The following is an 18,479-nucleotide window of genomic DNA, read 5'->3' as shown; positions in this document are numbered from 1 at the left end:
CAGGCCTTCAGTTTCGTGCTGCCTGTCTACCTGGCTGTGATAATTAACTCTTCTCAGTTTTCAGGGCTGTATTAAAATGCATACAGCATCTCAAGGCACTTTTTGACTTGTGTAAGTCCTTGATTCCTCTCTTTTTAACAGACTTCTCTTTAACAGACTAAGTTGATTCAAGAAGCAATATCAATACTGTCAACATCACCACAAGACACGAAATTCTTCATTGCATTCATTTTCAAGTCCACTATCATCTTCATCTGAAGTATCATTAGGCATATTTTGTTCTCTCACACCTGTTCATTTGTTCCTGTGGACCGACGGCCGCAACCAGGATTCGAACCTAAGTGCTCGACCCAGGGCGGCACGTGAATGTGTCATGGTCAGCAGCACTAACAGCTACACGGGCGTCCATAACATTAAATATATTTAACACAGATAAATCACTAGCTATGTTGCTATACATGAAGGCAGTTATGCCAAAGGAAGTCTGAAGGCAGGCAACAAAGACTATGACTTCGTATGATGGTAGTAGCTATGGAATTACCGACTTGAGAAAGAAGGAAGGGAAAGAATATTGCAACCTTCCAGGGTCTAAGTCGGTTTGACATTTATCGATAAACAGTAGACTCGCGCTATTGAATAAACAAATAAATCAATTTTAAGTCAAAACAAGAATTCAAACGAGAGACTAGTAAGAATATCAAGATATAGTGGTAGCATCAAATTAAGCAATTTGTATAATTAAAAAAGTAGCCCCATGAGTGCAATCCTTTACCCGAAACTGATGGATCACTTTCACAAGATCACAAGCACAAATACACGACAATATGCACATACCTGTGTACAGAATACCCATGCACGTACACATCGATCAAGAGGTGGGGCTGCAAATGAGTAAAACCCTCCCTGTACAGTACAGATACCTAATTACACGTCCAAGCAGCAAACTTAGATATATGGACAAGCACACACATGGACGAACATACGCATATCAGCGTGTAGTCTGGATAAGTATCATTCGATCTGTTTTCACGTCATTCTTTAAGGTTTTAAGAGCAGACTGAGGTAATGCAATTTAGATTTATATAAATCATACTGCATATCAATGCCTCGGTTCGTTACTTCTCAAGTTTTAATACATACGAAAAATGATAAAAAGCTACAGTAACTGGAGACTGTTTAACTCAATGTGATGGTTAGAACAAGCTTCTTCATCGTACATATTCTGATCTATAGAGTAGTTTATCACTCATCTGGGTGTAAAAGAAAAAAATACAAGAAAATATGATAAGCTGGAGAAGAAGAGCTATTTTAAAAGGGCCAATAAACATAATGTGGGATTAAACCAATCGGAGAAGGGGGCGAGAAGTGACGTCAACGTGCGTGCACCAATGAGGAGCATCCACCAGCACGAACGTAGGCTTCAAGTAAACATGCGGTGCAGTTGACGTTCAACTCGCCTACGAGCAACTCGAGGGCACCGTTCCAGGAATCTTCGAGGCTGTTCATCAGTTGGTTCGACTGAACAAAGTATTTTTGTTGTTTCATTAAACAAGATCGACTGCTGTGCTGGTGGTAGCAGAGGGAGAGAGATGCAGCGGGAGCCTAAGGGGCTGCTGATGCAACAAGTGTGGCTCCTGCAGCAGCAGGTAAGTGTCCCCTCCAACTCGTGCACGTGGGGTCTTATCCTCCTCGTCCACAGCACGTGGCCTTTTGGGTCCTTAGTAGAAAATGCATATAGCCCCATATTTTCCCAACAATACACGAGAATCCAGTGCTCTTCTACCCAGTATATAGGTACGTGTCCTGCCATTCCACGATGTGTATAGCCTACATATACACTGCGGTACAAGGCTCCACACCCGCACCATACGATTTTTCACATTTCCAGTTTAAGACGGTGAAAAAAAATCCCATTGTTTAATTACGTGAGTTGCAGAATAATGGTAAGTGGTTGATTTTATCTGATGCTATGAGAAATTGGGTAAGGTTTATTTTATATTTTTATATTATATTATGTTTTTATGTTTTTCGAAAAACTTTGAGTTACTAATACCTATTACAGTCTGCTACCAGTTTGAAAGTTTCGTTCTTTAAAGAAAATTCTGATATAACATGTATAGTGCTCAAGTCATGGAATGAATATCGACGACATATTTTGCCCATGCCACCTCGATTTTTGATCATTCACATCGTTACAGTTCTACCTAGAATCTGTTATTACCATACTCCCAACTGAACTTCCACCGCGGTCTTGCTTGGTAGGTGTTTTACTTCTTTTGGTCGATTTTTCTCAATAGAAGAAAATCTGTTGCGCTAATCGAGGAAATTTTTATGTAATGGGAGTTCATAAATATGTATATATATTTATATTTATTATACTTTGTCGCTGTCTCCCGCGTTAGCGAGGTAGCGCAAGGAAACAGACGAAAGAATGTCCCAACCCACCCACATACACATGTATATACATACACGTCCACACACGCACATGTACATACCTATACATCTCAACGTATACATGTATATACACACAGATATATACATATATACACCTGTGCATAATTCATACTGCTGCCCTTATTCATTTCGTCGCTACCCCGCCACACATGAAATGACAACCCCCTTCCCTCGCATGTGCGCAAGGTAGCGCTAGGAAAAGACAACAAAGGCCACAGTCGTTCACACTCAGTCTCTAGCTGTCATGTATAATGCACCGAAACCACAGCTCCCTTTCCACATCCAGGCCCCACAATACTTTCCATGGTTTACCCCAGACGCTTCACATGCCCTGGTTCAATCCATTGACAGCACGTCGACCCCGGTATACCACATCGTTCCAATTCACTCTATTCCTTGCACGCCTTTCACCGGTCACTCAAAATCTTTCTCACTCCATCTTTCCACCTCCAGTTTGGTCTCCCACATCTACTCGTTCCCGTTCCCTCCACCTCTGACACATATATCCTTTGTCAGTATATATATATATATATATATATATATATATATATATATATATATATATATATATATATATATATGAGAACATTGATCTGGTCTCACTGGTCCCACATTGGTAGCCCATCTTTCGTGATGCTGTAATGCATCTACTGCAAGGGACATTTTCTGTTATTTTCTATAATCGATGTTATATTGATTTATTATAATCATTGTAATAATTATAAAGCAGCGCTGCCATAGTTATATGGAGATTTGCCTCTCATTCATGCATACTAACCCTACCTAGACAACACGAGACGTATTGATCATGTTGAAATTCATCGGATCAACACGGGAAGAGACTTTTATCGTGTGTATCGTACCGTAATGAATGCCAATATTATATCGTGTTCACATTTATTATAGTTTCTCAACTATTCGCCCTTGATGAAAAAAAAAATCGAATTTTATGTGAGCCTTCAAGAGAAGCAAAGATTTTAGGTCGTTCATCGTAAATATTTTTTCCCAGGTGTTTAAGCGGACGAACATTACTCTTCTATAGAATGATCTCCCTGACGCCTTAGGTATCCAAACGTTCAGGTGTCATGCATTCGTGTGCCTCTTGTCAGGAGGCATTTACAGAGGATGAATTATTGTCCTGCATGTTTCTGGGACTATGTCGTACCCAAAGAGACACAAGAAGACACACGAGATGCGTGAATGACCTGTCATCTAGTTCCCCACCTGTAATATGCAGTTTCCATTTAATCTTTCTGCGGCTCTGCCTGATGTCAGACGGTGCGAAATTAATGGCTTCTCTCGTATCTGCTGTGACTGGTCTTTTATTTCCTACATTCGTTGGACGACTCCCCCTGCGTCTTGATAGTCACAGGCCAGTGATGTTTTTAAAATCCAGTCAAGTGTCTTGTAATATAGTTCGACGTCTGAATTTTTGCGTATCTTCATGCTAAGCTATGAAGATAATGACATTTGTTGCTTTTTATTGTCATTCTTTGCGGGATGTTGGATTTAGTCGAAACATAACTCACATCAGACTAGAATTAATTGATCTAACCATTGCTTGATTTATTCGTAGTGTTTGATGTTATTGACCATTGCTTGATTTATTTGTAATGTATTTGATGTTATTGACCATTGTTTGACTTAATCGTAATGTGTTTGATGTTATTGACCATTGCCTAATTTACTCGTATTTGATGTTATTGACCATTGCCGTTTTTATTCGTAATGTATTTATCACTATTTTAGCTAACTAGCAGCAGTTCATATCAGTCGCTAGAAATATAAATTGGTCTGACCAAAAACTCTCTTGATTTTAATCTAACCTAACCTGATCTAACTTGATGTGACCTAACCAAATTCAGCTAGTCAAATTCTGTTGTATGAGCTGTATCTTTACGTCCCATAAAATACCACAAATGACCACTTGGATTCATCCAGTGGTTGGTGTGATGAAGTCTGGTCACATTAGCCTTGTTACTAAACTCATTACCGAAACTTTTTTATAGTGACCGACATGACATGGCATGACATGCCCCAACCGAGGCCTTCTCAGGTGAAAGAAAGAAAAAGAAAAAAATCAGCTGCGCAATTTGCGTATTTTACCCCATTTTCCAAGCAATTTCCTTAAGTTACATAGGAATATTTGGAATGGGGAACAAGTATGTATCTGGCCAGTTAAGGGAACTTTGTAGCTCATATTCCCTGCCAGATTCTCCCAGCTCTATGAAAGATGTACAGCTGTTCTTCAGTAGTTGTAGTTTCATACTCATATTCCAATACGGAAAATATATAAATACGTTAAGTGCTTCATTGTTCGTTGATAACTGGAACTATATGTTTGATGTGTAACCATCCCCAAGTACGCATTGCATTTGGCTGTCGAGCGTGTCCTGTGATTGCATGGCTGCCTTGCACTGGTCATTCTGCTCGTCTGCTCCTCTTCGGCGACATGAGAGGTGTTATGTAGCGTCGTTGGGAAATGAAGTACAGCGTCGTTTCTCAATGACCACTTAAAGCAAGATTTTTTTTTCTGTGTATACAGTAGGGACAAATTACGTAGTTGCAGAGTGGGTTAAAAGGGAAACGGCTGCCATAGTGACGTCTGTCATTGACTGCTGGCATCCCGCCTGCCTCACCGACATCTGCTGAGGAAGAAGTTTAACAGTGTTGGTATCCAGTCTGTTGAGAATGATTTTATTAATTGGCTGTTTATTGTGTCTTTTATCGTCATTATATTCGTATTGCTTGTTTCCACCATGCTGATCGTCTTATTGTGCCTGTATTACTTAGGTTGTGCTTTTATCGTTGAAATGTTCTTTGTTGGTGTTGTGCAAGACAAGCTGAATGTTGATATGCCTTACCGCATGTTTTCTTATAGTTTTTATTCATGGTCAAATGTTTTATGTTCTCGCTGCTTGTGGTGATCATGTTGTTTTGTTGTGTTTATACTGATGTTGGTAATAATATCACTGTTACTCTTGCATCGCTGTCCATGTTACTGTTGTCTGATGCAGCCGGTACGAGGCGGGCGGCTATAAACATACATACCTGTTTGAAAACACCGCCTCTCAGCCGATCATTGCGTGTATGTGTGGGCTGGTGGAAGGTGAAGTGGCATGATGGGGAGTGTGTGCTGTGTGGGGGGCAAGAGAGGTGGAAGTAGCAGAGTCAGCAGCAGCAGCAGCAGCCACCTACGCCTTACTTGTGTGTCTCATACTCCAGCATAACTGTTGCTTTGTCGTACTGTGTTGGTCTGGATATTTGTGTTGCCCAGTGAACCAGTCCTTTTCACACCTCCACACATATCACCATCATACCTCTCTATTGCCACATTGGTGACCACGTTCACCACTATTATACTTTCACTCTACCGCTTCATCGTCATTGTCGTACGCCCCAGATCACGTCATCAGTATCGTATTGTCAGTCCAACTAAACCATCGTCAGTATGATCCCCTGGCTCTACTAACACTATCGTCACCAGCACATCCACCGTTAGTATGATATCTGGCTCTACTAGACTTACCCCAATCATCCAGCGCATCCATCATCAATATGATACATTGGTTTTACTACATCCACCCTTGTCGGTATATTTAAAACGCGCGAGGCCTGCCACACGCCGCACACACACACCATAGTCTCTCTAAATAAGGGGCAGTTCTCTAAGTAGAGCCTTCTGAGGCAGGGCTTGCAGGCCGAGGCAAGACAAGATAACAAGAGTTGGAATCTTTTCGGTCGACGGAGGCGAGCGGGCGGGAGAACGGCGTCATTTGTAGGTGTCCTGAGGTCCCGTCTCGTGGACTGCGGCAAGCGGCCGCCGCCAGCCACAACTGATGGTCTCATCACCATTCCTCATGGGAAGCTTGCGGTAGAATTTTTGTGTTTCCTTACGTTTACGTGCGAAATATGTTGATATACGTGTGAGAAATATGTTGATTCATCAGAAGGCGTATCCTCCTCTGAGCGAGGCAAAATGAATTTTCTTTGGAAACGTGACTGAAAAACATTATCATTGGATTTTTCTTTTTTAGAAAATTTGTCTATTAGAAAATTTTTAGCCAGATCATTTAATATACAAAAGAATCGTTGTGAAGAATTTTTTTTTGGTATGTTACAGGGTATCACAGAAGTGATTCCTTTGCTCATGTAAGTATAGCTTTCTTCATTATATATATATATATATATATATATATATATATATATATATATATATATATATATGTGTGTGTGTGTGTGTGTGATAAAAGAACTTTCTCATTATTATGATCTCTTGTTATTAACATGGGGTAAAATTTTTGAGTATTATAGCCTGTAACTTTAAATTAACAAATTCAAAGTAAATAAAGTACTGCAAGCTTTCATACGCAACACAATGAAATGTTGCTTTCTTTACGATTGCTAGCGGTGAAACCTGGCAGGTGTGTATCGGCGATAGTCCAAGGCTTTTGTGAGAAATGTTTTTGCATTTTGTGGTACCAGAATGATTACAACTTACGAGTAATGTTACGAGTTTCAGGCTTAGATATATTTATAAGATGTATTCTCTCTTTGTTGTAACTATTGAATGATTACTTTGAACTCGACAGTTTGCTGAGCAATTGAAATTAGTGCGATAAATGTAAACCATTTATATGAAAATCAGGGTAGGTACTTTAGTTACGTACAATATCTCTGCAGTATTAATGAGAATTTTGGTAGAGGCAGACACCCAATAACCACGATAAATGATTTAAGATGTAATTATATTCAGTCAGAAGGAGACCAGCCATTGGTCTGGATAGAAATTATAAGGGTACTAATGTATTAACAACACAGGCCGTTGCACAAACACGTATTCTGAAAGACTTCCTTCTTTCTTAATGGCAGTACAATTTTGGTTATATCGGCCGCTACTGCTAATGCTGCCTCTAGGAATCATGATATAAATTTTCAGTCACACTTTTCTGTCCACCATGGTGGGGTCCTCGGAAGTAGCTGGCTTATAATGATCATGACTTCATGGTACGTGATGGTAGAGCGGATCTTCAGTTGGAGGCCAAAACCCAGAAATCATTTGTTTGATAGCAAACATGAGCGTACGAAAGTATACCTCCATATTGAAACTCTCTCATAACATAAATGATAATACATTGTTCATAATTGAACATTTAAAAGTTTAAGTGAAAAAAATTTATGCCAGTGTAATCTGTCCGATGGTCGCAATCCTTCGTTTGAAACATTGCAGCACAAAAAAGGGTGCTGAAATAAGTTGTATATAATGATTGTGTGTGCCCTTAGGAAACAGAGTCACGAACGAGTTGGTGTGGCTAGCTTGTATGTATCCAGCAGAGCTGCCTGATTCCTGACCGGCAAATGAAGGATTTATGTCACATGTAAGCCAGAAACCAAGATGCAACAGCTCTTTCATCTTCCAGCACTTTGTATACCCTTTTGAGAGCACCATGAATTTTTTTATTCTTACCAGGAACATCTAGTTTTTTAATGGAGTTCTTACCATAAACGTTTAGTTTTTACTGGTACTTGGTTGCTGTGGGCGACTCCAGCTCATCATAAAAACTTAGTTGAACTTGTGTGCACAATTTGAATGCCACTAGAGAATTCAAACGTATGAATACTGGTTTAATTCGTAAAGTTAATGCGTTTCAGTCTTGTAATGAAATATGTAACTCAACAATTTCATGGCAGAGGAAGGATTTTGAGGAGGGCGCTGGAGAGAGGTACAGGCTTGTGTTTGGGATGGTACAGGCCACTGATGAGATATACAGGCCCCTGAGGGGGGGGGGGGGGGTGGACGCACAAGTCCCAGCTGTGGAGAGGTGCAGGTCCCTGCTGAGGAGAGGTAAAGGCCCCTGCTAAGGTTTTGTCCACCACTTGCCTGAGGCTGTGGTTAACAAAGTTACATTCTGCACACACCCCAACTATTGTTTAACCTCGAACCCTGGCAGTGTCCCAACGATGTGGCTGGGGGAAACTGTAATCTTTCCCGGGATAGAAGGAAAGAGATTGCAGAGGTTATAACTTTGGTCTTAAAATCCTAGACCAGAGGTTAATAAGAGAGATATTTTGAAGGTACCAATCCTCCGGTGTGGCTGTGATGGTTCCGGAGCACCGAAGCCTTCTAGCGCGAGTGTAAGATCAAACCCAATCTACGACCGCTTCTGATCCATCGTCACTGAATGACGAGTAAGATGCTAGGAGGTGACGGTGATGCATTAGAATGTATGTAACAAGAATATATTTACGAACACTGAGCAACAGTAAGTCGCTTAGTTTGATACCGAAGAATAATACTCTCGTTAGCGTTTTTAAATGTCAGGTGGTCAAAACCCAACACAGATGTGTTATTCCAGTCTGGTTCTGGGGGTGATTATAGTAGACAAGAGTTTAGGAAACATTATTCCATACATTCCAATTTCTCAAAATTGTATCATCAAATGTTTTATAGTTTTAGAGAACTATCTGTGACGTTTTCTACGAAAGTAGTAGAAGGATATTTTTCCGAATTTACAGTAATAAGACTGAATGTGCGAACTTGGTATAGATTACAATGTGAGGTTACAGAGGCCACACGTCCCGTTATGTAGTGTTTGTAGAACTGTGTGTGTGTGTGTGTGTGTGAGCTGAACAATAGAGCGTTACGTGCGTTCGTTATGAGCTGTGATCTGTTGTACATCACTGGTAAGATGGGACGCTTAATGGTCGCTACGAAAATTTACCACATGCTACCGAGAGATTAAGTCATGGAAATGTAAAATATTTAGGAAATGCGAGGTGCCTTACCAGATCAAATTCACTGATGGATGAAATTTGCACGTGGCCGAAACCCGAGCGTGAATTATAAAGATATTTTGCCACAAGTCATTGTGAGCTGGTGCCGACGGTAAAGACCAATTAATATCATAAAGTAGCTTTAACGCTGATAGACTCCAAATATATTTTTTTTCCCCCGGGTCGCCGGAATAATATTTACAGTTTCTGGGCACGATTCATTTCCATCACGAGGCGTTCTGAGTGGACCCCACAATTTGCTGTAAGGGAATGAAAAATGTTATCACAAGTTTGCTGAGATAAGATAGATTGGTTCTGTGTTTTCGCGTTCCAGTCTTTTCAACCGGTAAACACAAGACTGTCCTTGGCAAGGGAGACACACACACACACACACACACTGTGAAACTATACTGTGACTTGTTTCATAGTTACTGTATGGTTAATGTAATTATTGATACGTGAAGTATTGCTTGTTATGATGCACCTTATTAAGAGCATTGTCAGGTAGATGTGTAATGTCATTGGTTGTCATTTGATTTGTGAAAAAAGTGATATTTGAATACGTTTGCTTGTTTTTAGATCATTTATAACTCATGACGTCAGCACGTTAAGATTTGTTAGGGGAGGGAGACCACATTACATATTTCAGTATTTCACCCCATATTTCAGTGCATTTCGCTACAAAAATATATATGGCAATACTCTGACTTTGACGAGGGTTTTGTACACTGCCAAATGTAAATGAAGAATTTACGTTTTTATGTGTATAATATGATAATTTTCTGTCGTATGAAGAAGTCCAGTGAATTTGCCCACTTGGTTTGCTATGAATATGGGAGTTAGGAAATATCAAGATGCGTTAAGGTTTTGAATGCAACAAAGATTTCTTTAGAAAAAAAAAGGTTTCTCTAATATTATGCACCGTAATCCAGTCCAGCATTTACTTGAGCTCTCATGTAAGGTGTTGGACCCGACAGAATTCCTGTCAGAACAAAATTTTGTCAAAAACGTTTAGTTTTGGCATGTTGAGATACTTAAGTATGGTATGAATTTGAGATTAGAGGGAATCAAGAACGGTATCTTAATATTCTAGTACACCTATTTGGTAGGGATGTTGATGTGTCGTCCTTTGGTAAGATGTTAATAGACTTGGAGGTAATGCAGCACTTTCGCTGGTGAGGTGGAATACCAGCACCACCACCACCATGGTGAGCTCGCCTGTAAGATTACCTATATCACTTGGTCCATCATTAGAAACGACTGATGAACACATCTTAGAGGGGTAAGAGCAGTTGCTCTACAACCATTACAACGCATTTATTATAAAACCCTTACCGACGACAATTAATGAGGATAAGAAAGTGGTAACCAGACAGCAGCCTTTTCATACAGGGCGTCAGGAAAAACGTCATTGAATTTGGTGCAGATGATAGATGAGGAGTTTTGTTTACCTCCAGAGTAACTGTATTGATAAGAAGAGTGGTGAAAAATCTCGTTACATGCCTCCATGGTGTCTGGGTAGGTTGACTTTCCTCCTTGATGTCTTAGGAGGTTGGCTTCCCACCTTAATCTCTAGGGAGGCTGGTTTCCATTCCTGATGTCTAGAAAGGCTGGCTTCCTTCCCTAGTGTCTGTTTTTCCTCCCTGGTGTCTAGGGAGGCTGTCTTCCTTCTCCCTGTTGTCTGGGAAGGCTTGATTCTCTTCTTGGAGTCTGGGTAGGTTGGTGTAACTGCTAAGTAGATGTACACACATACCCTTTGGTGGTGTAGCAGCTGGAGGATTCTGCCTTTAGTGGTGTTTTGGGTAGGGAATTCAGCCCTTGGTTGTCGAGACTGGAGGATTTTACCCATAGTGTTCTAGTGGCTGGAAGATTCTGCCCATGGTGTTCGAGTGGCTGGAGGATTTTGCCCATAGTGTTCTAATGGTTGGAGGATCCTGCCCATGGTGTTGTAGTGGTTAAAAGATTCTGCCCATGTTAGTGGAGTGGCTGGGGAGTTGTGCTCGTGGTTGTGTAGTGGCTGAAGTGATTCTGCCCGAGTTGGTGTAGTGGCTGAAGTGATTCTGCCCGAGTTGGTGTAGTGGCTATGGACTTCTGCCACTGATGGTAGGGTGATTAGGCAGTTCTGCCCTTGGTAGTGGAGTGACAAGGCACTTCTGCCCATGGTGATGAAGTGGCGAGGAAATTCTGTCCCTGATGGTGGAGTGGCTAGGCAGTTCTCTCCTTGGTAGTATAGTGGATTTGTGATTCTATCCATTGATAGTGTAGTGGACTGCTCTGTGTATTCCATCATAGATCACAGGTTGGCTGGCTTTGCTCCTTGGTGCCTTGGTGGATCAGTGCTTAGCTTAAAGGCTCTGTTCCTTGGTGGATCGGTGGTTTGCTGGTTCATTCTCTGTGGATTATTTGTAGCTGGCTCTGATAAGTTTTGTGGCATGACCAGTATTTGTACTGTCCAGGGAGGAAGTATGTTTTTACGCTGTGGGAACCCATCTGTGGAATAGTTTCAGTAATCATGCATCCTAAATTTTGCCGTCTGCATTAACCTAGTCCTTAGTGTGTGTACATCCTGGAAAAGTTGAATAGTCTTTAGTGTTGTGGATGCTCTTCAGTATTTGTTGGATCACATTTGTAATGGTGCGTTTTGTCTCCAATGAGAAGTTGATGACGCGGTGTTGTCCTCGCCTGGTGCTGAGTCTTCCCCTCGTCAGCTTTTGCAGTGTGCCTTATGTTAAGTGTCGGCCTTCCTCTCTCATGATAGCCTCGCCCGTCTGACGTACCCTCATATTTCTAAGGGTCAGATCAGAGGCCAGGTTATCTTACCTTTATGCTCAAGGGGTCAGATATAAATGGTTACCACACATTGTACTCGGTAAGCACACACACCTTAAACTTACAGGCACCCTGGAAGTGGGGAAAATATTACCTCTCTGTGAGCCGAACACAAATCGGTTTCCTTTTACAGACTTGTAGTCTATCTAACATCCTGATGTCTGGGTTATACAGCTTTAATCCATTTTTGAAAAAAAAAGTATAGATATATTGAGAAGCTTTAGTTTGGTGCGTTTTCATTAGCTGTAAAGAGGTTGATGACATATCCAGAAAAGCCAATATTGAGTGAACGAGTGATTGCTTACCTTGGCAAGAGAGGCTTCCCGCGTCAAGCGCGACAACCTGGTTGCTTTGACAACGACCACGCTCGTTAAACCTTAATTAAGTCCGGCTCTTGCTAATTAAATGCATTTTCTTGACTGGTTATTCTCACATGAAAAAAATGAATACGGTTTGGCTTGATGTCGATTAGAAAATTTTACTCCTTTCTGTGTACATATCACGGAATTGAAATGTTTCTTGAAGTGTAACGACAAATATTACTCGTCTCCGACATATGAAAAATTGATACTTCGAACACGCAAACACTCTCATATCCACATGCACTCAAGCGCGCTCGTCGAGACTCGCGCTCATGCAATACACGCACTCAGACGCAGTTATACGCACAATCCCCAGACTCAAATGCATAGCAGTCTAACACAATATCTCCCTTGGTGTTTTGATAGCAAACACTTGGGTTGTGGAGAACATTGTAGGCGGCGGGTCATCCCGCCTAGCGGTATAGTGGCCTGAGTGGCCTTTGTGATACAAGGCTCCCGCTTGGTATTCGACGTACCGCCAGACACATACCTCCGCTGGTATTAGATCGACGCTTTGTCGAACGGCTACGAGGTCGAGAAGGGCCATTAGGGTGAGAATCTCGCCTGGTATAACGGGCGGCGCGACTAGCATCTTATGGAAGATTAGCACAACCTTTGCGATCCGCGCCCATTGAATCAATATCGCTTGTGTTGAAGATTAATGACTTGTTTACTACCCGCCCGTGAGCGAGTGAGTTTTGATACTGAGAGCTACGGCTGAGGTAATTAGATAGGTTAGGGGTAGGATGGAAGGCTAGGGGGGGGGGGGTACGTGGGAGGATGGCCGGAGCCAAGAGGTAAACAAGGGCACACACACAACAGGATGCCAGGGGAGGGAGGTTTTGATGGTGGTGTAGGTGGGGGGGCAGATGGGAGGCAAGGTGGCGACGAACTGAAGAACTTAGTTTGGTTGTGTGGTGGAGGAGGTTAGAGAACCGTAAACAGTAGGAATATAGATGGACTCACGGCAAAAGAATAATAAGATTGATATAAAAAAAGCTGTATTGTTGGTCGAGTACGAAATCGTTATATAAAACCAATAGCGACCTTCATTTTTTTCCATATTGTACTGTTTAATTCTACTGTAAATGATTTGGTCGCAGGATAATACACAAAAAGACCACAGTACTGACCCGGTTCAGTTAACTGACGGGCCGGTGTTCCGAAAACACTCATGAATGAAGGTTTGGAGATTTTATTTTGAATTTTAGTATGTCGGGCCTGTGATTTTGTGATTAATCGTTGCCTTATATATATATATATATATATATATATATATATATATATATATATATATATATATATATATATATATATATATAATTTATTTATTTATTCATATATATATATATTCTTGATGGGAGGTGACAGGAAGAACGTGAGCGGTGTTGTGTGGTGATGAAGACCTGAGGACTTCTCGCTGGATTGATGATGGAAGGGAACCAAATGATGTTTCATGATAACGAGAAAAGTAAGATGGCTTATAAAGAGGATAGAGAGGCAGTGGCAATTTGATTTTTGCAGCAACTGCGTTGAATTTATTGTGCATTCATACCCCATCCTGTGGTGATGTAAAAGATACATAGTACACAAAGAGTTTAAGGAACTGTGCATCAGTGACTGTGTGGTATTGGTGTTGGGTGCAAGTAAGTGGCAGACTGAGGCCAACTATGCCCACTTTCATCATACCATCACAGTGAACATCTAAGATTATCGCTTCGAGCCTGTACTAAACAGTGAGCATCATATGAAATTAACAGGTGAATATTTCACCCTTATTTTTCCGCTTCAGTTAACTTCTTTATATACTTGTTGTTTCCGTCATCCTGAGACTGTTCAGGAAGCGGGCTTTAAGGTGGTAGTTGAAGCCAAGAAACCCATATGAACTTGGTCCCTGCAGGGGAAACAGCTTACACAAGAGCACATATACTGTTGTTATTGTATATAAGACATTGTATTCACGTTTCATGGAACTAGATTATCTCGATTATTAAGATGTCCTTCAGTTACTTCTTGCAAGTCCATAGAAATGTCCTTACAATGGAATAATACGTTGCGTTCGTTCTATTGTTCTTATGATAATTGTCTTGCCATATATAGTTGCGTGGCATCACAATACATATTCTGTACATGGTTAACCATATTGAAACGACCAAAGAAATATAGACTGCAGATTGAAGCAAACGTCGTGATGACCATAGTCATTAAATTGTTACACAAACGGTTAACACAGGTGGCAGATGAATGCGTTCAGACAATGTCGCGTCAGTTTCATTAGCCTATGCTTTTATTCGGGCGTTTGCGTATGATGGGGAGCATCAGTCCCTTGTGTTGGAGGTGGTGGTGATGATGGTGGGGGGTAAGGGTGTTGGAGGGAGGTTGACGCCTGACAATGGGTGTTTACATTCTGGTGCACGTTGTGTACTCGGCCACTCCTGACACCCCGACCCATTATTCCCCGTTGCCTGCCAGCCATGCCTCCCAAACCCATTGTTCTTTTGGCGATATATTTTAGACGCAGTTATGGCTGCTGCGTTTCTTGTGTGCTGTACTGTGTCAAGTTAACGCAAAGCTACTACGTATTGTGCCCCGCCACCCATCGAGTGTTCGTTCGTCGTCCCAGATTTTGGCTTTCTGTTACTAGTTGTAGTAATTAATATTTGCCCCTTTTTATCAAAGATGGCGAAATTCCTTCATCAGTCACCAACTACGGTTCTTGGACCCGAATATTACATCCGTATAACCTGCAGTTGGAGTTTTTGATCACCAGCTTCCTTGAGTAATGTTGGATATTGGTTAAATAATTAAATATGGTAATTTTTTGTATCTTTTTCATAAGTTTCTTCCTTGATTTTGTATATGCTTATAATCCCATACGTTTGAATTTTATTTCCCGATCAGTCTCGTATGGAATCGAGTTGGATTCTGGTATGGATTATTAAAATCGATTATTTATTTAGTTGTTGGTTTGGCTTTAAAGGCTACCATTTTTGCTCCCGTATTACATCTTGATGGTAAACGATCGAAAATGTGGACTGAGGAACAATTCTTCTACGTGTTGGATATTGTCCGCGCCTGCATGATCACTCAGTACAGAATATAACCACTGGTTATAACGGGAAAACTATTTGATACCGCGAATCTACTGGAGCTACGTGATAAAAGTTATTATACAACGGGTCTGGTGTTGCTCACAAGCTTAATATCAGTAGAAACTTTCTTTTTGAATATTTTGCTTATAAATTGCAAATTCTGTCAAGAGAAAGACTTTAACTCGCCACTTATTAATGAATATATGCATTACGATGATAATTTTGTGTGTGCTTTGTGCATGTACGAATTTAAAAGTATATAGATTAAATGGGAACGTCCTTGAGCATGTACAAAACGAGCATTACATTTCATAAAAAGGAACTGGTATCGACTCTTTTTGTATAAGCAACTGAAACTGGGTGACTTTTCCCAATCCATAGTAGCTTCTTAAGTACTTGGCCCTCATCATACCCGTAATGTTAGAGGTATGAAGTACTTAGACGTAGCGAGGACAGTCGTATGGACTGAAACTTTGTAAACTTCGTCTTATTGACAATTCAGCCTACGAGGGCAAGGCATGATGCCAGGCAATACGTTCCTTTGGAGAAAGTAACGATCAGATGTGTTTTACTCGGAGACATTGTGGCGGCACCAGCGATGTCGCGTAATTTAAGACCCTTCGAAAAAACAAAAACATTACTAGAAATGCAATTCTAATTTGTAAAGGATAACAGGCATGATTCATTTGACAGCGTAGATATAGTCATCATATTATGTTTGGTTTACTCGAGAAGTTTGTTATAACTATATCTGCTGATGAAGAGTAATCGCTAATGGGTAAGGTACACCAAAAATCAGCTCCTTGAGGAATATTTACTGAGCTTCGATATCTTAAACTGCAAAACACTTCGCTGTTCGAGAGGAAAGTTCTCTCGAGTGACCATTACTACACTTAATAGTGATTGCTGTTGAATACCCGAGAAGCGTCGATTCGCGTTAATCTGCTACCCGCTCCATTGTGACCAAGCCAGCTTGGAGCTTCTTAGTGTTCTCCATGTCTTGAATGTGCAGTTCATCCCGTCGTGGGAAATTGGAGTTTGAAAAAGCAGAATAGCCTTCCCTAGTAATCCATATAGTACGGTGCATTCACAAATAGACGCTAGGAAGTGGTTAGATGCCCTCTGCTTTGCTATGCTATTTCTACCATTATATTTATACACTTAAACAGATTGCCTCGTTATGAACCAGCAGGTCCTCTGTCACTTGTCCGACCCATGTACAAATGAATTTGCTAATAGAACTAATAGAGAAGATGAACCTGTGAAATTCAGCTACGGAAGATGTTTTAATGTGACATATCGGCAGCCTGAGTTTGTCCAGGGTTCACAGAGTGGCAGTCAAAGGTGGGGAAGTAGAGGATTCCAGGTTGCTGTTGTTTACCTGACGTATGAGGCACCGTCATACATACCGTTGCATGAGACGGAACCCTCTGGGGAAAGATATTTGTTTTAAGGCTTTAAATGACCATGGCTGCATAGTGCTTGTAATCCTTATCAAAACGGCAAACACTCTTATCTTTATCTGGTCATGTGCACTATTCTAGTTACATAGGTCGACACTCAACCGACATTTGTAGTTTTTGATAAGGGAGCCAAATGTAGGGAAGCAGATGGGTATCATGTAGGTCTGCTGGATATTTATTTTTGATGCCATATTCATATATACATCTTTCGCCAGTCGGTCATCTCCACCTTAGGAGTGAGCCTCAACTTCTTATAGACCACACCCACCAGTCGTCATATACCAGTCACCCCACCTGACATATAACTCCAACCACCCGTTTAACCCAGTTGGTTAGGCCGCCGCCGAACCGGTGCTCCGCAGAAGACTGTCAACTTAACGATCTCCAATTAACTTTCCCCATCTATCAGTTTTGTGTCCAGCGAGGGCGAACTGTGTCAGGTTTAGGCTCTGGCTCTCTATCGACTGTCAAAAAAGAGGCTTTGAAAAAACTTCGGCAGCGGTGTGGTGGATGGAAGACGGCAGGCTGTGGGCGGGTAAGGACGATAGGTATTAGGCGGATGAAGATGGCCAAACAGTGAGCGGATGTGGACGGCAGGCGGTGGGCGGGAGAGGACGGGTGGCAAGGGGCGGGTGAGAGAGAAGGATATCAAGCAGTGGGCGGGTGAGGACGCCGCAGGGAGGATGTTATTCACCTGTGCGCGGGGCGGGGGCGACGGGAGCAGCTCGCCTGACCGCCGTTGCCATGGAGCGAATCTCACTTGTTTGTCGCGATAAAAACAGTGCAAGTTTTCGTTTGCCATAACATGGCACCGCCGGCTGATCTAGTCCCAGTAGAACCTGAGAGCCGTCATATGTTTGTGCTGCGAGGTTCGGCAGTAATAATATTATCAGCGGTCGGCAGGAGCAGAGCGAACTTTTTAAGGCGGGAGGCAAAATATTCCCGCGTAGCGAGGCTAGTGACGCTGCCCATAGGTCAGCCTCTGTCTTCTTACAGAGCGTTACCGAATGTCGGAGTGCCGTGTTGTTGTTCATCTCTGACGCCGTCCAGCTCAGGGAACACTCCCAGGCAGAATTCTGTCAGCCCATGTATGTTTGTACTGTCACAGTAACCTTGACCTAAGTAACTATAGTCTGTCTTCATGCAGAGGCTATTTTCTTTTCCTTTCTTGTCATCGACATAGCAAGGGGAAAACATGCCCTAATCAAAGACCATCTTGGTCTGTAAGTCTGACCCTTGAGTGTAGAAAGGTTACAAGTAGAAACAAAAACGAGAGGCAAGAAAGTTCCTTTGCTCAGCTGTTCGAGACGAGGAGGTGGAATAACAGCTAATCTTCCAGTGGCCTTTCTCCACACACAAAATGTGGGAAGCTGCAGCCAAATGCGTGCCTCGGGCCTGAACCTTGGTTGGAGGGGGAGACACATATGCAGATGGCTTACGGGAACAGTGGGCAAAGAAATTCCCGTAGAGAGAGAGAGAGAGAGAGAGAGAGAGAGAGAGAGAGA

The 18,479-nt window shown here is 41.8% G+C and overlaps 1 protein-coding gene across 1 annotated transcript in view; it reads left to right on the top strand.

The window, feature by feature from the left end:
- Positions 1-1,452: 1,452 nt before the first annotated feature.
- Positions 1,453-18,479, top strand: part of LOC139762423 (insulin-like peptide receptor) — a 109,155-nt gene continuing 92,128 nt past the window's right edge. The window contains 1 exon segment of the mRNA XM_071687289.1: positions 1,453-1,646. Coding sequence (XP_071543390.1) covers positions 1,590-1,646 — 57 coding nt within the window. The 5' untranslated portion in view covers positions 1,453-1,589.

Source organism: Panulirus ornatus, chromosome 43 (assembly GCF_036320965.1).
Source record: "Panulirus ornatus isolate Po-2019 chromosome 43, ASM3632096v1, whole genome shotgun sequence".
Taxonomy (NCBI): Eukaryota; Metazoa; Arthropoda; class Malacostraca; order Decapoda; family Palinuridae; genus Panulirus; species Panulirus ornatus.
This window is presented reverse-complemented; position numbering and strand designations above follow the sequence as displayed.